This window comes from Ascaphus truei, chromosome 2 (genome assembly GCF_040206685.1).
Source record: "Ascaphus truei isolate aAscTru1 chromosome 2, aAscTru1.hap1, whole genome shotgun sequence".
Classification (NCBI taxonomy): Eukaryota; Metazoa; Chordata; class Amphibia; order Anura; family Ascaphidae; genus Ascaphus; species Ascaphus truei.
The window spans coordinates 368,052,266-368,073,131 of record NC_134484.1 but is presented as its reverse complement, the minus strand read 5'-3'; the positions used below and the strand labels follow the sequence as shown (position 1 = coordinate 368,073,131).

The 20,866-nt window shown below is 41.3% G+C and overlaps 1 protein-coding gene across 5 annotated transcripts in view; it reads right to left on the bottom strand.

Moving 5' to 3' along the window:
- The window catches only part of RBMS3 (RNA binding motif single stranded interacting protein 3), a 713,484-nt gene that overhangs the window by 505,634 nt on the left and 186,984 nt on the right, over positions 1-20,866 (bottom strand). For all 5 annotated transcript variants that reach the window (XM_075587011.1, XM_075587010.1, XM_075587012.1 and 2 more), the window contains one exon: positions 7,161-7,219. In XM_075587011.1, coding sequence (XP_075443126.1) covers positions 7,161-7,219 — 59 coding nt within the window. The remainder of the gene's footprint in view (positions 1-7,160; positions 7,220-20,866) is intronic.

The following is a 20,866-nucleotide window of genomic DNA, read 5'->3' as shown; positions in this document are numbered from 1 at the left end:
ATCATCTCCATTAGGAGCTGAGAATTTCCCTGCTTGTCATTAGGGGTTTTATCTTTATGGGACTGTTTTTTCCACATTCAATTTAGCACTTGTTGCCATCAGTATTTTTTGTGGATCCTCTCATGCACCTTCATTTGTTCATGGATATGTTTACTATTTTTCTCATGCTATGTTTGTTCAGGGTATGAGGTTTTTTTCCATCTTTTTTTCCCCTGTGTCTCCTCCTTGGTTACATATATTTTTTCTGTGTACTATATTTTTAGTATATAAGTTTATTGTAATTTATATTTTTCTTCTGTTTCTACCAGTTTTTCTTGATTTGAATATTAGTTTAGGAGTTTAGTATTTAGCTTTTCTTCTTCCTTATTTTCTGGTAGTTAGGATTATTAAGGGGTGTCTGTTCTTTTTTGGCTGATTTGTATCTTTCCATTTATTTATTGGATATTTACTGAGATGTTTTTTGGCTCATTAGTTCAGTTTTTACTTAGCATGTGTTGATATATACTCATATCGTTTCTTGCTTGTTATTTTTTGTTAGGTTACCATTAGTTTATGTATGTTTTTATGTTAGTGTGTTTCACTGCTTCTTATTAAAATCTTTGACGCATTTTCCCTGCTGGCTCATGGTTGCAGGTTTTTTGTTTTCTTTTTTGATTTAGTTATTACAGGCTTATTGTGAGTGCTTAATATAGGGATCTTGTCAGTCTTTTTTGTGTGTTTTCAATTTATAGATGCTCGTTTATTAACAAAAAAGAAAATCCTATAATACTAATGTAACGGATTTTCTGGCCTAGCCTGACCCACCCAATCTCACATTGGCCCCTGTGGTCTAACCAGTCCCCATTACATGGTAGTGTCTGGTGGTGCACCTGTTGGCAACAGGACTCCTGAGTCCCCCGCATGATGTTGTGTGGGGATTGCCAACCCAGACAGGCAGCTGAGGTAGTGTACTTGAGTCCTACCTATATCCAGTGCAGCGCCTCCACCTCATCAGGATCCCAGTGTCCACTTGTGGATGGTCCTGGTGAGCAACTCCTCTGTGGTGCACTCCTCTGTGTAATCACTCCACACTTACACACGAGGGTATGATTGAACAAGATCATCTTTATTTAAGTGAGGTGGGCCAGCTGCCCCTCACAGCGGTTGTGCTCAGCCGCTCATGCTCACCGCACTTCCCTTTGAAAGGTATCTCTTCCCAATTTGGTGGATTCCCTATCTCCCCTCAGGGAGATATTCCCTGTGCCAGGTCCCTGGTCACAGTCTAGTGAGCCGCCTCCTCCCAAGTCTGTACTCAGACTTGCTCCTTCATCCAATACTACAACCAACTCTGCAACACCTACCGTTTGAGCAGTGCTGTGCCTTATGTATCCTCTGGAGGCAGGCACAACTCTGACATCACTAATTATGGATTCAGAGTATGTGGCCACTCCCATCCATACATAGGGCACCTCACCAGGGTCTGACGGCAAACCTCCATAATTACTGCTGGCATTCCCATAACTTACCAGGCCTTACTGCCAGCAGGAGAGATGACTGTAGTCCATTTTACAGCATGGCTACATTAAATACTAGAAAGCCTTAGGCCCGTAATATAGTGTGTGGCCGTGCGCGCGCGCGTGCCTGTGCGAATGCGCGTGCACGTGCCGCACACTTTTTGTGTATGCTGTGAGCGACACAGTGAGGTACTGTGTGTTTTTGTGTCTGTATGTATGTATATGTGTGTGTATCTGTGTGTAGATTGTGTTATAAATACGTTTATAATAAATAAATAAATACGTTGGTAAGAATAAATTATTTATTAACATTGTACACACATGCACACACACACATATACATACACACACACACACACACACACATTTCAGCGGCGGTAGCAGCGCAAAATCTTTATTTTCCCCAACTTCACCCTGTCGGCCGGTTCCACGCTCACTGCCGTGCGCGCATGCGGTCCTATTATAGGAAGGCTGACTAACCACAGCTAATTATAAGTGCTGCGTGCGCACGGCAGAGCAAGCGTGCTTTCTATAGAACAGCCCTTATAAGCCTATAAGACTTTCCAACAGATAAATAAACTTATTGATAAAAATAAATAGAAAAAAGGTTCTGTAAACAATACAAAAAGGTACTCTGTTCTTTATCTCACGGAACCTTAGGGTACCGCGGAACCCCCGGTTGGGAAACACTGTGGCCAGAATATAGCAAATCGCCAATGGCCCAGAGGTATTTGCAAAATAAGTGACTGGAAAGTCTTCGCATCATACAGTATGCACTATTTCTTTAGACTCTCCTTTAAGAATTGTCAAATCCAGCAATACAGTGGCACAAAAATAGCTAAATATCTGTTTTTACTTAGACCGGAGGGCATATACGCATTATTTGTTTTATAAACCACACTGGGAATGTTGTGCTTCAAAGCTGTAATTTGAAAATCCTATTCAGTTTTGAGTTTTATTAACATTAAATTGTTGAGTAATATGCTCTCCTCATAAGGATACAGAGACTATACTGTGGTGATTGTTTATTTTCCCAAATCATATTTCAGTGAACATTGTCTACAAGGGAATTCAGCTAAAAGAGATTATTTTGTAATGATTTACTCAATGCTCTAGTTTGAAAGATGTGAGAGTAATTTGAAATCAATATTTAAGGCCCCATATCAGCAGTACTGTACCGTTGTCTTTCAGAGTCACCTACTGTAAGTAATGAACTCAACAGTCTCTTAACAGTTGTGCTGAAATGCTTATACTTATTTACTTTGTTTAACTCTCTTCCTTTCATACTCCTCATGCATTGGCAGGGCAATCAAAGAGCTGTTTCAGAAAATGACAACCTGAACCATTTGGTATATCCTGGGTTCATAAAACCAATTTACATCCTCCTGAGGTTAAGAGTACTAAATGTAAAAATAAACAATAATCAATACCTTTGTAAGATGTATATTACTTTGGATAAAAATCACCATATAATAAAACGTCAGACCCTTATTAGCCAATATGTTATACCTTCTGTGGCTTTAAAAAAAAAAAATTGATGATATTAACAACAATAACAATTGTTATGTTATTTGTCTTGTTTTCACATAAAAATGTTATAGTATAGACATACAGTACTGTAGATACAGTATAAAACAATGATGCTTAAGACTATTATGAGACTTAATAATTATTGCTCATTTTAGTCAACATTGACTGTTTCTTAATTTTGATTTAAGATTACTCTAGCCCATTCTGATAATCCTGGCAAACCATTACAGCAGATAATGATATTATAACGTAGATTGCTTTTGGGAAATGTTACAACCACACAAAGGAAATTATGCATCATTTGGTTGCTAATGCCAGTGCTCCGATGTTTAAAGCATGAGAGAGAGGAGGAGGTATCTACCACAAAGCTTATGAAAACAATCATTCTTCCGCAAAGACCTATGAGTCAACACCATGAGTGCTATGAATGAAGCAGCTTAACATACGGCATGTCTAATAACGTTTACGATATATTTGTAAGCTATCTATAAGTAACTTAGAACATTGCATAATATACAAAAGCTTGCATTTTCCATAGCCAAAGGATCCCCCCCCCCCTCCACCCCTCTTTGTTGGAAATGGGAGATTGTTTCCAACCTATCAGGGACCATCTGGGTTGACTCTAAAGACAGCTTTATAATTGGCTGTTCATTGAGAAGTAATTTAGTAGCTACTTTGCCATCCACTTTTTTTAGTTACAGTACATATGAAAATGTAATGAATCAGAATAGAGCAATTTCATTGGCCAAGCCTTGCACTGGGACATTATTTGCAACTGTTTTTTTTTCACTGCAAAATGTCTTCTTGTCGTTTTTTTAGCAGTCCTAAAGACTTTTAGGAACATATCTTTAACACAAACTGTTACCGTTACATGTATATCAATAGGATAATTAGTAAAGCACCAGAAAATATGTTCATATGTGGTAACAATATTCAGAGATATACAGTACAATCAATATTGAATTACAGTGATTACCAGGAGGAGCTCTTTGAGAAAAAAAATATGATCTTTTAATTACAGAGACATGAAGAACATACCATATAATGCTAAATATTATAGAGCTATTGTGTCAACAATTTTAGACCTATTTAATAGTACTTTTATACTTAAGAAATACGCTCTGAACTGCAAAAAGAGGTGAGAAATGGATCACATAAAGAGTTTTATGTTTAGTTTTTTCACAGGTCTTCCCTGAGGCAAAGGATGTGCATAGAGACCCATCTAAAGAAACAATCTTGCCTTAGTTTTCTCATACTTAAGTTGAAGGATGTCTGCTAACACAATGGTATAGTGGGTCAAAACACAAAACCATTATTGTACCTAATTTAAAACCTTTCTTAACATATTTGCTGTAACCTCTCAATCACAGTACTGCTTAACAATTATACATGGTATTTCAAGCAGCAATACTACATTCCCTTCCCCTTATTTTTTTTTCTATTCTCCTTATTTTTATATGTAAAACATGTGACAATGTATAATTCTACATTCTTACCTAAGCTGGCAATCGTTTGGCCACCTTCTAAGGCTGCGCCCATGGTCGGGCAGACTGTGCGGAGGCGTGAATCTCATAGCAGACAGTATCACGCTATAAAGGCATTTATCTCACTTAAAAGACTTATCACTGCTTTGTAAATCTCACAGCAGGCAATATCACGCTATAATGACTTTTTATCTCACTTAAAGCACTTATCACTGCTTAGTGCATAACCCCCTTTGTGATACTTTGTTGCAAAAGGGCAGAGCTCAAAAAAGGTGTGTGTCAGAGTCTGTTTCAAAAGAGGAAGTAGATATGACTTTCTAAATGGTTGCTGTAGTGACCAACAGCTAATCATAAACATAAAAAATTGCATTAGGAGTTAAAAAATGCAGACAGTATTATCTAATACTGCAGAACTGATTTTTTTAAACATACTGTAGGATTATTCGTGTTTTGCTACTTTAATTCTTCACATGTCAAATGCCTTATATTTTATAGTGCTTTTATAATTATTTAAATGCTGTGATTTTGGTACATTTGTGCATCACATTTCATATGTTATCACTTATGTCAAGAATTTAAAGAAAAAACATAGAATAGTGGATAGGGTTTTGGTTCGAGTTGCACTCGGGTTCTACATTTCGACTCGAACTTCTCAACAAACTTGGAAGTTCGCAAAGTAAGGATTTTGAACTCGCAAACCTGCCCATACTTAGTTCATAATGAGATAATCATAATAAAAATGTATAATGTATTTTTGTACAGCATTGACTTTGCAGCAGTTCAGTGCATAGAATTTACAGGCTACATATTAAAAGCTGACTCTTATGTAACCAAAGGAGTTCACAAAGGCACATTGTCATGGATGGATCATCCAAGCCTGAAGATTAAAGCGTAAATATATGATACAGTAGCTACAGGATCTTTTGTTTGACAAATATAATGACACTCTGGCTGCACAGTTTGCTTTATGGCTCACAATGGAAGATCAAAAAGGAATATAGATGGCAATACTTTTTCGTTCAACAGAAAGTAAACCTGCATGCACATAATTAAACAGTCTGTAGGGACAGATGTAGATGATAGTAATTCACGTTTAGTGAAATGTGCCTGTATGTTTGGCATTTTAACTCCCTTGCATTCCCTTACCATAAGGCATCTATTACTCATTCTGTCAGCTCCAAATAAATATGATGGTAAAATACAAACTGGTCCAAAAGAAACATACTCTCTATCTTAAACTCTTACTTTTGGAATTATCATTCACATTTTAGGATAAAAAGATATATGCAGAAAAGCTACAGGACCCCTCCCCCTCCCCCCCCCCCCCCCCCCCCAAGAAAAACATTTAAGAATATATTCCAAATCTAGTTTGATTTATTTCAAATGAACCATATATCTGTTTTATATTAAAAGCCATATGGGGTTATTGCTTCCTGCTCACTGCAGCAGTTATAATCATTTTTTTGTGGAAGCAATGTTGTTTTATCTAACCGTATCACAGGGAGATTGCTTCTGCATGGTCTGTTATACCACCCACTGAGACAAATTATAAAATATTGTGTTAGAATATTTCAGTATTTATTGTTTTTTTTCTTGCAGTAACTGACTTGGGAGTAATTTATTAAGGAGTGAGTGCAGATTCAGCAAGGATATCCCATTCAAGTCAATGGTAGTTTTCATGCGGCAGTGCCAAAGCGGCACTATTAAACCTTAATCAATTACTCCCTTCAAGAATAGCTGATATTTTTTTGTTTAACTTACCAGAACACTTCAAATACCTATGTGAACACTATCCTTTGATAAAATATGTTTGCAGTGAACTCTGCATGAAACTAAGCAGTTTTCTCTCATCCCTCCATAATCATAATAATGGTGAGATGGAGATTAGCACTTGAATATACATGATAACTGCACAATACCTCCCCACAAAGAAACAATGGAAGCAACTGTGAAAACAATTCCCTATCAAAATGTCCAATGTATATGAGAGCTTTGGGTTGAGGCAGTGGGAGATATGACAAGCTCTCCTTCTGAGTTTGCTAAAGAGAGTAAGAATTACAACACACTGTACCTTATTCTGATTTCTCAGAAGCAATGTGTACCATAATATGATACTGTACCACTGATAAATAACTCCTTAAGCAGAAGCACTGGCAAAGATAAACACATATTTTACACGATTGGAACAAGGGGGTCTCCTATGTACCAAGCAACCACATTAGTCAGAAGATACACCATCCTAGTTCTGGAAACATACAGATAAATATTTATATAATCAGCAGACAATTAGTCCAGAGCCGGTTGCTTTCAATCTTTAAAAAAATAGAACAATTATAGAAGTAAACATACACTGATTTAGGTGATGGATGCACCATATCATTGACCATTGTTGACTATAGTTCAAACTAAAAAAGAAAGGAATATGGGTTTAGCCAATAAAGTTCACAAGTTGAAACATAAAGTTTATTAGTTGTCCATTAATATCCAACGTTTCGGTTCCCAAGGGAACATTCCCCAAGTACAGACAAAAACGGTCTATCCCTGAAAAAGGGAACCAAAATGTGAGGTGTTAATGGACAGCCAATAAACTTTATGTTTTAACTCATTCAATCTTTAAATAGCCAGTAGAGTTCAAGGAAAATGTTTTACGTACCTTTGCATTGATTTGTGTTTTTATCGAGAATTGCTTTTGTAGATACAATCTTTCCATACCTATAAAAGAAAAACTCCATTATTTTTGTATCCTCGCTCATTCAAATATGTAAAATATGAATATACAGTATTTGAATTACTGTGTATAGTCAAAATAAATACAATGTCAAATCAAGTGTAGACTCTACCATTTACTGCTACCATAACATGTTCAGGGTAGTATTAGAAGTACAAGTGTTACAGGTAATGTCAAATCTGATGAATCATGAAATTATACGATTATTGTAAAATTACAATTATTGTAAAAGCAATTAACATCAAGTAAGGCTCATGTCATGTGGCAAATGTATCATTAATATTGTGGGTAATAAAGGCCATCTTTCATAGTATCCAAGGAAGCCATACACTCATTCCAGTATTGTTCATTAAATCCTAACTCATCATTCATGTTTACTAAGTTTGATTTGACCTGATATAACTTTCCATAGAAGGAAAACTGAGCTAACCTGCCTATAGAATGATCATGCCAATAAGATATATTCTAAGGCATGCATTGGGTAGACGTCCAAATACTATATGTGATAATTACCTTTCATTCCTGAATTCCAGTCAATGAACACATACAGAGCAGTTGTATTTACTGTGGGTTACCTCAGGTCATACTACTGACAAAGACATTGTGCCTTATGTTCCACAAAAACATATTTTTTAAATTAACATTCTCAGCATACAAGTGGAATGTAAGTTAATTATATAACTAAATATCTCAACTATAAATGTTGCCAAGTACTATATTCGAAAATATATCTTTTCAAATATTTTTAAGTGTGCTTATCCTAACTGTACTATTTAGTACTCATGACTGCATGTTTTGGTGTATGTAGTTACAGTATGGGACAACCTAAACCAGTGTTTTTCAACCAGGGTTCCTAGGAACCCTTGGGTTCCCCGGGCATCCCTAAAGGGCTCCTTGTAATTTTCAGGTGATTTTAAAATTGTACAAAATACAGAAGAATTTACAATTAATCTGATCTCAGACGCACTATTAAAGAGGGTTGGGGTTCCTTACAATGCATCTGATCTCAGATGCGCTATTAGACAAGGTTGGGGATCCTTACAATGCATCTGATCTCAGACTATGTTAGAAAAGGTTGGGGTTCCTCAGAATTTCACTTTATTTGTTTATAAAATGTTTTACTAAGTAATACATTGAGTGTTACCTCGTGTTTTCAAGTATGTCCTGGGCATAGAGTTAGGATGACAAATAATACATAGATACAAATACATACTGTAGTTACATAAGTGAACAGGGTATACATTATATACAAGACATGCACAGTTAAAGATAATATATATTACAGGCGTACAGTATGTAACAGTTACAGACCACATTAAAATGTGAGACAGCTTTAGTTTTGAAAGAACTTAGACTGGTGGTGGCTATGAGAATCTCTGGTAGATTGTTCCTGTTTTGGGGTGCACAGTATTGTATTGTATGTCTTTATTTATATAGCGCCATTAATGTACATAGCGCTTCACAGTAGTAATATACGTGGTAATCAAATAAATAACAGATAATATAAATAACAGATCATGGGAATAAGTGCTTTAGACATAAAAGTAACATTAAGGAAGAGGAGTCCCTGCCCCGAGGCATTTACAGTCTAATTGGTAGGTAGGGAGAACGTACAGAGACAGTAGGAGGGAGTTCTGGTAAGTGCGTCTGCAGGGGGCCAAGCTTTATGTATCATGTGTTCAGAATATCCACAGTGCTATTCATATGCTTCTTTAAGCAAGTGTGTCTTAAGCTGGGTCTTAAAGGTGGATAGAGAGGGTGCTAGTCGGGTACTGAGGGGAAGGGCATTCCAGAGGTGTGGGGCAGTCAGTGAAAAAGGTTTAAGGTGGGAGAGGGCTTTAGATACAAAGGGGGTAGAAAGAAGACATCCTTGAGAAGAATGCAAGAGTCTGGATGGTGCATAACGAGAAATTAGGGCTGAGATGTAAGGAGGGGCAGAAGAGTGTAAAGCTTTAAAAGTGAGGAGAAGAATGGAGTGTGAGATGCGGGATTTGATCGGAAGCCAGGAGAGGGATTTCATGAGGGGAGATGCTGAGACAGATCTCGGAAAAAGTAGAGTGATTCTGGCAGCAGCATTTAGGATAGATTGTAGGGGAGACAGGTGAGAGGCAGGAAGGCCGGACAGCAGGAGGTTACAGTAATCAAGACGGGAGAGAATGAGGGCCTGAGTCACAAGTTTTAGCAGTCGAGCAACAGAGGAAAGGGCGTATCTTAGTTATATTGCGGAGGAAAAAGCGACAGGTTTTAGAAATGTTTTGAATGTGAGGGGCGAATGTGAGAGAGGAGTCGAGTGGGACCCCTAGGCAGCGTGCTTGGGCTACTGGGTGAATGATCGTAGTTCCAACAGTAATGTGGAAGGAGGTAGTGGGGCCAGGTTTGGGAGGAAGTATGAGGAGCACTGTTTTAGCCATGTTGAGTTTAAGGCGGCGGAGGGCCATCCAGGATGATATAGCAGAGAGGATCCAGGGCAGGAAGGGAGCGATGTCATCAGGTACACAACATGTAAGATATATTAAAGCGAGGATCATATATTTCTCTGAGACTCCAAAACGTGGTGTCAGATGAATGCAGTTGCAGCACGCAGTGTTAAATATTGATAGGGGACTGGATAGATGATGTTCCATAAGACTTTCAACTCTCAATCAGGTGTAGACAGCAGGATACATACAGGAATGAAAGGAGATCATAGTGTTGACCAGTAAACACCAAACTTTATGATTAAAAAAGACGTAGGACAGGTACTCACAATATAACAAATGATCGCATTCACATAGGGTTTTACTTGTGACAGCTGGCCGGTACTCGGGAGATGTTAACTCCAATCCCTTCTGTAGCGCTCCACGAAGGTGCCCCCTCGTCCGGTCGCGGGTGGACGGCGTCTGACGTCACGTCCGGGCCTCGGAGTGACGACTTCCGGTTGGGGCGGGTACAGAGCGGGGTGTTGGGATCGCAGTGCCGGCACGGTGTCCTCAAGGGTGAAGCTGCTAGCCAGACTGTGGTTCAGCTGCACTGCACTGCACTGCTACTAGGCTCAATGCGTTTCGCTGTATCCACAGCTTCCTCAGGATATAGCAGAGAGACATTCATAAACTTTGGTTTGTACAGCAGGTGTAAGGTCGGGTGTTGAAAAGTATATTTGTGTGTCGTAGGCATAGAGGTGATAATTAAACCCAAAAGATGTTATTAGGTCACCTAGAGAGAGTGTGTACAGGGAAAAGAGAAGAGGTCCCAGGACAGAGCCCTGGGGTACCCCCCACAGAGAGATCAATAGAGGAGGAGGAGGAGGTGTGAGCAGAAGAGACACTGAAAGTACGATGGGAGAGGTAGGATTAGATCCAGGATAGAGCTTTGTTCCGAATACCAAGAGTATGGAGAATGTGAAGGAGAAGAGGGTGGTCCACAGTGTCAAATGCTGCAGAGAGGTCGAGTAATATGAGCAGAGTGTAATGACCTCTGTCTTTGGCAGCATGGAGGTCGTCAGTTATTTTAGTGAGGGCTGTTTCCGTGGAGTGAGCAGTGCGAAAGCCAGTTTGTAGAGGGTCTAGGAGAGAATAGGTGTTGAGAAAATGAAGCAAGCGAGAGAATAAAAGACGTTCAAGGAGTTTAGAGGCAAAAGGCAGGAGGGAGACAGGTCGATAGTTGGAAAGACAGGTAGGGTCAAGCTTGCTGTTTTTGAGTAATGGTATGACTGTTGCATGTTTGAAGGAGGATGGAAAGGTTCCAGAGCAGAGGGAGGAGTTAAAAATGTGTGTGAGCGTAGGAATTATAGTAAGAGCAAGAGGTTTTAGGAGATGGGAGGGAATGGGGTCAAGAGGGCAAGTGGTAGAGGGAGAAGAGGTGATCAACAGCGATACATCCTCCTCTGAGACAGTGGAAAAAGAGTCAAGGAAGGCAGGAGGAGAGTTAGGAAGAGGTGTAGGATGGGAGGAAGAAACAGGGGATGTTCTGACGTAATTGAAGGAGGAGTGGCCGGATACTTTGCTGAACCTTGGGACCATGAACAGTCTTTTAGAGTCAGATCTCAGATGATAAGTGCTGCATGTGGTAGGGGTGAGGCGCTTGTTCAGATAGACGGGTAGCTTGCCCTGAAAGTATTGGAAAGCAACACAGGAAAGATGAACTTTGCACCCAGATTCAAGTGATGACCAATCTTGGGCTCCTTAACCAAAAAAAGGTTGGAAATCACTGACCTAAACCTTCAATATAAGCCTTTTATTTTCAGACGCTCAAAAAAATGTAATCTCACATTTCAGATTCAGTTGAAAGTTTCAGTTTTATACAATATCAGTTTGGTGGTTATGTGGTTTTTGAAACTTGAGGGAATGAAAATACAAGTTGCAATCATTGGAACATTTATTACTTTCCTGTACAGGGCCTGCACAAGGTTTTCCTGACCTATCTTCAGAGTAACCATCATATTAATGTTAATAATTTATAGCAGGACAACCCCAAAAGGATTGTCAAATAGCAGCTTCCTTCTCTTTCCCTTTCTGTACCACAAGAGGGAGCAGCCATGTTCATTCTCAATTAAGTGAACCCTAATTTGACAGAAAATTTTCCATTTTCCATACAGTATGTAGTGTGTGTGTATGTGTGTATATATATTTATATATATATAGATATATATATATATAATCAAAAAATAAATAGATGATACCGTTCTGTGGCTAACGAAATGCTTTTATTTGTGCGAGCTTTCGAGATACACTGATCTCTTCTTCCGGCGATGTTACAATGAATGAAGCAAGCAAAAGCTATACTATAAAAAGTGTCTATTAGAATGTTATCTGTGCTGGTCCTTCCCCCGGTGTGGATGTGTAGAAGAGATCAGTGTATCTCGAAATCTCGCACAAATAAAAGCATTTCGTTAGCCACAGAACGGTATCATCTATTTATTTTTTGATTATTGAAGCTCGGCTAACACGGTACTGATACCTCTACATATATATAGATATATAGATATATATATCTATATATATATATGTTGTAAACCAATAATTTAGGTGCTTCGCCATTCAATAATATATTACATCAATTTACATTCTTAAATGTAGAGTCATCCTAATCTGGAGATAGCAAAACTCTATTTGTAATATCATTTATCATTGAACGATGAAGCAGAAGATGCCTGTTGGATCATAAAATGGGGAAAAGTGTTACATCTTCTTCATGATATTCTGCTATGAAGATGAACTTTAAACACACTTCGGCGTTCTGTGTAAATGTTGTTTTGCTTAAATGGAAGAGACCATGAAACTAGGTTTTTTTTTTTTACTAAAGTCTCCCAAATGTCAACATGTGGCAGAACCATTGCAAAAAAAATAAATAAATAAACAGTTTATAATGCTGTATTAGGCAAAGGGAGACACAATCTAAGTGGTGATGTGAAAAGTGAGTAGATTATGACTGAGTAGAAACTGTGATGTTCACATTATTCACCCACATTTGCATATTAAATTATTTGGTTAAATACTCCATATTCAAATGAGCTTATTTCTCAGATATTTCAGGTATGTTCACAGGAATCTAAAACATAGGGGAAGCGAATTTGGGCCTGACCACACATCTCAAGGAATGAGCTATGGGACTCGAGGAGCTAGTAAAAGTAACTATAGCACAGTTTTTATGAATTGTATACTCAAGCCTTAATGCGCAAACATCAGTGGCATTATACTGTAGTTGTTGATTACATTTAGTTGCCTAGCAACAACTGAATGCACTGTAACTTTTCCACAAAAAGACAAAATGTCATCACGCATAAAATCTGCCTGGCAAACACTTAACACCTGAAGAACAGCAAACATATAGCAGCTGTTGCGATTTGCACAATGCAGTATACATTTGTTATTACTAAATCTAACCAAGAAAGATTATTAATTGAAATCATGTTTACTATTAAAAATATGGGTTGAATTTCTTGGTTTTTCATAAGAAGGTACATGTATATACTGTAAATAATATAAAAAAAATTCATACAGTATTGCTGCAGAAAAAGGTGACTTTTCCTAGCACCAGTCTACTCTGCACTTATTTAACAGAGGGTTTGCTGTAAAAGTTGTGTCAAACGACAGGCATTAGCTTATTGAAGAGTTGCGCAAACCAGGGGGCACAAGATTCTCTGCAGGCGGGGAGGGAGGGGGGGCAGATAGGGGTTACAGAGGCCCACGTTCTTCCCGAAGGCATTTAAATTAAATGCCGGGGAAGCGGTGAAGGCCTCTGTAACTCTCTCTTACCGTGGTTCAGACATCTTCTGGTGATGCGTCGCCATGGCAACGTGGCGTCAAATGACGCCGTGTGGTCATATGACATCGCATCTGAATGTCAAAGCCACGGTAAGATGGGGGGGCACGACAAGGGGGGGGGGGGGCAGCCGGCAGGTGGGCGCATGGAAAATGTCCCCCCCAAATCTTACTGCACAGGTTTGTAAGCATTTGAGTTCTGATGGAACTTGACCGCAGGACTGGTCATTATTCTCCACCTTCTGCAGACAGACCTTTTCTTACAGTCTCTTACTTGGGGGTTACCTTTGTTACCACTGATGAATAATGAGCAGTCATCAGGTATCTTATTCCTTTGCAACTTGGTTCCTGGATCTCTTAACATTTTGGTACATCTCACTCACATCTGTGTTTCTAGTGGTTTGTATTACCTCATCCAGAGCCTGGGCCTGGCCTGCCTCCAGTTCCTATGAGGAGCCGCCATTTTCTTCTGTTTCCATGCGCAGACCCCGCTTTCTAAAGAAGTCTGTGGTGTCGCTCACGGTGGGATTCTTTTTACATTTTGGTGGCACGGGGTTGGTCTCTGCAAGTTCTGATGCTGATTTCTGGGTTTTGGTTTTTTTTGTGCCATGACAGGGGCTTTTCGTTAGGCTCTTAAGGTTTGTGCCGAGTGGAGCTAGTGCCTCACTTGACCGCTGCCATTCATGCCGAGCATGCACCTCTCTTTAGACTTTTTTTTGTATAAACGTTAATACAAGACTCAGGGAAAATATATTGAGAATCTGGTTTACTGTGCAATTGTTGTTACTGGGAAGTGCACGTTAGGATATTGAGGTATTCAATGTGGCTCCAAAAAAATGTATTTTCCTCCATACACTGGAAGCAGAATAACAGCTCCACGGGGATATATCTGCTGCCCTTGTTACCTTTCTCTTGTCTGCTTTCAATACCCCAATAGAAATATTTTTGTGAATCTAAAAAGAATCATGGCATTATGTTTACCATTACGGTAATGTAGAAGTGTTAAAAATGAAACATGTTGATTGGAAAGTGATGATTATTGAATATATTGCACTGTGATATCATTTGCATTGCTGAAGTGTTATATATCACTTATATATATGTAACCCATGTCCCCCTCCCCAACCCCCCTCTGGGAGAAGGACTGAATTACTCTCTTAGTAAGGTGCTGAGGCATACCTGCTGGTTCAGGAGAGCTAAGTCTGCCGTAGTGGTGAGGGGTAACAGGACAGGCTTTTGGGGTCTCTGGGTTCTTGCTCATGGTTTCAGCGCCTCCAGCTATGATGCGATACTAAGATGTAGGATATCAGCTCCCTCACAGCACTCCCTACCCTCCTGCCCAGGAACCAAAACCCAGGCAGAGGTATGGTGAACAAGTAGCTTTATTGGACACGCTGCAGCAGCTCTTCATACAGCATATAGCTCTTAAAGTCCAACGTCCCAGGACTTCGGGATGGTGCTTGCCCGATAGTATGGGGCCTTGAGTCTTGGTGGTCCAAGTTCATCCACGCCATGGGAGAGGCTGATAGCCCATGTTCTCACCTTGGAAGGCAGAGCAAGACTACTCTAACTTTGCAACACCCACTGGCTAGCTTCAGGAAGGGGTGGGCTCATGGACTGTACCCATCACCGATAGGCTTGCACAGGCCATGAGTCACAACCTTACTTCCATCACTCACAAGTGTGTGAAAAGAGGGGTCAATGGCCCATAGATTAACCCAGGGGAGCGCAAACTTTTTGTGCTGCGCCCCCCTGTCTCTCTGCCCCCGGCTCTCGCGCCCCCCTGCCTTCCTTCAGCCGCGTCAGATGACGCTGCGTGGGCGTGTGACGTCAGGTCACATGGTGCCGCGGCGTCTATTGACGCCGCGTTGCCATGGCGACGCAACACAGGCGGCTGAATCCCGGTAAGTAAACAGTTGCAGGGGCCTCACGCGATCCCCCGGCATTTAATTTAAATGCCTGGGGGAAGAGCGCGGGGCCTCTGCAACTGCCCGCGCCCCCCCAGCACAATCTCCCGCCCCCCCTGGGGGTCGCGCCCCCCACTTTGCGCACCGCTGGATTAACCCATGAAGGCCCTGAACTTACTAGGGACTTACATCACAGATACACTGTGGGGGAAAGAGAGGTACATATGGACATACCATGTTACATATATACTGTATATATAAGACAGCTTTGCAGAAGCAAAGAAAAGAGCCAGCAGATAATCAGATAATATCATCAAGGTGCACATCATCTTGTAAACACTAGATCTATTTTGGAGGCCGAAAAACTGATACCACACATCAGATTGGCCACAGTTGTGTGACCAACCAGAAAAAGCAGTCTACAAACAAAATATTAAAAGAAACCGGTAATCAAGTGCACCTGTAAATAAACACAAAAGTGCACTAATAAGGAGGTTAAGCTTAAAAGAAAAAACATCGGGGGATACCGAGCAGAGCACCCTGTTTAAAGCCCACTGGGAAGTGAACGAAGCTTCCTGCCACAGCGTGGGTGTACTCTGCTCAGATACGGGAGCGCACCAGTACCCGGAATTATGTTATTTACAGTGTTTTAAAGCTTATGGTAGATTTATGGGATTTGCATTTATAGAGTCATTTCGTGTAAATGTTCAGAAAATGTGTGTTTGATATACAGTATGAACACAGTAATCGTAAATAATGTAATTTGGGCATTTTCAGTAGTACTTGTACTTGATAAACGAGTAAAAGGCTATAGTAGACAATGAGTTTTGCAGGTTGTGGTTCATGGGTTGATTCATTACTCCCCTTCCTCAAACAAAAATTATAGTATCTACTGAGACTAAGGGTCATATTCAATGACATCTAAAGCTATTTCCTTGTGCTGAAGAAGATATTAGTCCTACTCATTTTCAGGAAATAGAGCTCATCTCTTCTCCAGCACTGGAGAGGGTTAAAAAAGAGAATATTCTACCATCTGGGTGGAGCTGCAGCAATCACCTCCTGCACTCTGACTTTAGAATGTTCAGTACATTCTTAGCAAATACTTTTTTTATGTAACAGTAAGAGAAACAGCCATTGTAGGTTGCACCTGCTGTAAAGCCTAGGTAAATCTAAACCTGTGGAGTCTGAGCCCCTTAAGGCAGTGGTCTCAAACTGGCGCCAGGCCGCAACATAATTTTCACCGGTCCGCTCATCTACCGGGCCAATTCCTCCTCCCACTGCCCTGAATGTCTCCCGGATCGCATGGCAGAAGTAACTTCCACCTATGTGGAACCTCCCTAATCTAAAAATTCTCAGAGGGTGTGTGTGATTGTGTGAGACTGTGTGTGGAGGATTGTGTGCGTGTGTGTGGCGGGATTCATTGAGTGTGTCTATGGGGGGTGATTGATTGAGGGTGTGCATCAGGCATTTGAGTGAGAAGGACAGAGTTCGAATGTGAGGCAGAGGGTGTTGAGTGAGAGGGGAGTTTAGTGTGAGGAAAGGGGGTTCAGGGAGAGGAAGGGGATTGCGTGAATGTAAAACGTTCTTTATTTGCTGGTCATTTTTTTATTTATAAGTATGGTAGCATGTTTAAAATGTTCGCCTTAGTATTAACCAGTTCTCCAAATTTTATTTTGTTTATTTGCCTGTCCTCTTAAGGCAAAAGATTGGAGACCGCTGCCTTAAGGGACATACCAGAACATGGTGTCAGAAGTGAATGTGGTGGTAGGGGTAGATTTGGCTGCTTTTAAGTAAAGGTTAAGCCCTACCTGTAAATGATGTTGTTATTTATGTATTCATTGTACCAGTCCTATATATGTTCCTCTTAAAGTACTGTATATAAAACAGTGATGATCATACAGCTCTGTCCAATGACTTGTAGTGGTTAACTCTCTCTTGCAATCACATCAGAGTTGGTATTGTAGACCTAGAAACTGTGATGGGATTAGGGCAGAGATGATCGATATCAGAGCTGCTCTATTAGATGACTCACCAGGTAAGGTAAAAGCAATTTGTTAAATCTACATAAAACGGATACTAAAGAACATAACAAAAAGACCTCCTCCCACGCGTTTCGGGCGAGTTCGCCCTTTCTCAAGGAGTGTGACAAGACATGAAGGGAGGGTGTTATTTATAACTCCCTTCTAATGGTTGACTAATGTGTTGCACCTGATTTAATAACATTTATGCAAATTTCAACACACAGGGCTCATACCAATTAATCACATAGAATATATCACATAACAAAAAAATTAATGCATATATCATACTAAGTTTCTCATAGTACCTTAAAGCTGCAGTTCAGTCAATATCTTGCATGTGTGGTTTTTTTAATAAATCAGTTCTGTACTGTGAGAAAATACTTGTGTAGCCCCCTGTAAACAGCTCAAGCTATACCTATCTTCCTTCTACTGTGATAAGTCCTGTTAAGATCAAGCGCCAGTAATCATCATGGGTTTTCCCCCTTCATAGCCCTAACCTGAGTGGTAGATGCAGGCCTGGACTCTGCTGCAGGCGTGAGCAAGAGGGGAGGCTCTGCTGACACCATGAGGGGAGGGGCTTGCTCTATATTTAGCAGCCAACTCTGGTGAGTTTGGGGTTGTTCTTCTTCTGTGCTTTTGTGCTGTGTTCCTCTCTTTTGATGGTCCTTCGGAAGAGAGAGTAGCTTAGGAAAAGTTCGAGTGAACCGTGATATCGAGAGTCTAGAGTTGCTGAGTATTATGTCGTAAGCCACGAATCCTGCGGAACGGTCCGAGGAGTATCAGGAGGCTGCGGGCTCCCCGGCGCAGCGTGCCGGATGAGAGCGAGAGGAACTGAAATGATCAGCGTCTATAAGTAGAGCTGATAGAATCATAGACTGGTGGACCAATGCCCTCACCCCACTGCCAGGGGTGATGGGGGGGGGGGAGAATTCAAGACCCACCTCGAGGCTAACCTCGGAGGTGGGCCATGAGTATTGAAGCCCTAGCTCAGACCATCCTGGCGGAAGAGTGACTTGGAGGGAAGGAGAGGAGGTGAGCGGTGTGTACCTCGTCCTGGCGATTGTATTGCAGCTGCTGGAAGCCTTATCTTTGGGATACCGTTGCTCTGTCAAATAAAGAGACTGTTCTGCACCCGTAAAGACTGTGTGTGATTTGGAGAGTATAACCCTGGGACCTGAGTGGTTCTTCTATACCGGTTCTGTCCCATTACCCTGGGAGTATAGAAGATGGAGGCACTGCACCACTAAGAGATCATGGAGGCTATCACCGGTCCTGGCTCCCCCACAACACCGCGGGAAGCTCAGGCCCTCCTGTTCCTCACAGGTACGCACCACACCGCATGTAATCAGCCCCATGTACCCTAGACACCACCGAAGAGTCGGGGGGGGGGGGAGAAGCAGAGTTACACTTGTAGCATTTTCTTTTTTTTTTTAAAACAACTTTGAAAGACAATTTTTAATGTATTCTAATGTAACGAGCATTTTTGTTTCTATAGCAACCCTTTAGAAAGGCACAACCCCTTCCTTTTCTGTAACAGGCTAAGGCACACCCCTTTGTGAGTCCTGCCCCCTCCACAGCCGTGCACGTGCATGAGCACAAATGTATCAGTCATTGCCTGGTCACATGATCTTCCCCCAGAATTGTCAGAGCAGCAGAAGAGAGTAGCTCAGAATGAATTAATTAAACCTTATTCCATTGCACGTGTGTAGTTAATGTTAAATATTAACAACTCATTTAAAATCAAATCTGTATATATCATACTGTACACAATATGTATATTTAATTTTGTGTGTATATGAATGTGTACAATTCAATGTGTGTGTTATTAAAATTAATAATGGCTTGTTCTTGTATAGCGCTGCTAGTTTTACATAGCACTTTACAGAGACATTTTGCAGGCACAGGGCCCTGCGGAGCTTAGGTGTGTATGTATGTGTGTGTATGATATATATATATATGCACACGCACACATACACATGTGCACACTCACACATACGCACACATACATGCACACACGCACACATATACATGCGCACACGCACACATATACACACACATAAACATGCGCACACGCACACATACATGCGCACACGCACTTATACATGCATAAACATACGCACACGTATACATATACACGCACACATAAACATGCGCACACGCACACATAAACATGCGCACACATACATAGACACGCACACATAGTGTGTATGTATAAGTGTGTATATATTTATGGTATTGCTTGACCTGAGGAAGAGAGGAAAACTCTTGAAAGCTTGTCCCATGACACAAATTCTTGGTCCAAATAAAAAAAGGTATCAACAAATACTGAAGAACTCATATATTCTGGTGTGTGTATGTATGTATGTATGTATGTATGTAATATATATATGTGCGTGTGTGTGTGTGTGTGAATATATGTATATATATATGTATGTATGGATATATAGCGAAGGTCAGCAGCCGGCAGCGACAGAGGACAGCAGCCGGCGGCGGAGGGAGAGAAGGACAGCATCCTGCAGCGAAGCGCGGCAGAGGACAGCAGTTGGTGGCGGAGGGAGAAGAGGACCATGTGAATGGAGCAGGAGCGGGACAGGAGGGCGGTAGGGAGGAATTACGCTTTGGCAGCGGCAGACACCGGAAGTCAGAGAATACTTCTGTCAGACCGCTGTGGTGCACACACACACTATATATATCACACACACACACTATATATATTACACACACACTATATATATATATATATATATATATCACACACACACACACACACACACTATATATACCTCAAACACACCACCTTGCTGCAACCCCCCCCCCCTCCCGGCGGCCGCGCAACCCCCCTCCATCTGCCGCACGGGCAGGTAAGCAGTCACATGGAGCGGGGCAGAAGAGGGACACATCACCCGCTCCCCCTTCCCTCCCCCCCTCCGGGGGCAGCACAAACCCCCTCCATCTGCCGCACGGGCAGGGAGGCAGACACAGGTATCGGCCCAGAAGGGGGACACATCTCCCGCTCCCCACGGGGGCAGCGCAACCCCCCTCCATCTCCCGCACGGGCAGGGAGGCAGCCACAGGGAGCAGGGCAGAAGGGGGGACACCACACAGCAGCAGAAATACCTTCAGGTCCCATTCTGTGTTGAGACCCTTTGGTATTAATGTATCAATGGTGTAGATCCAGAACGCTTCACGTTGGTAGAGAGTCCTGGATCTATCTCCACCACGTTTATGAAGTCTAGCATGCTCTAAAATGATACATTTGAAATTTTTAAGGCTTCCAGATTGGCATTCCTTGAAGTGGTTAGACACGGGATGTGTAATATCTAAGCTTTTTATATGTCTAATATGTTCCATCGGACCATTGTGAGCTGCGAGAGCTCTATCCGTGGGCTGCTGTATCTGCGCCCGCTGGCCCCACATGGGAAGCGGGTCTGCAAGTGGCTTTTTGTGGCTCCAGAAGGCTGTTT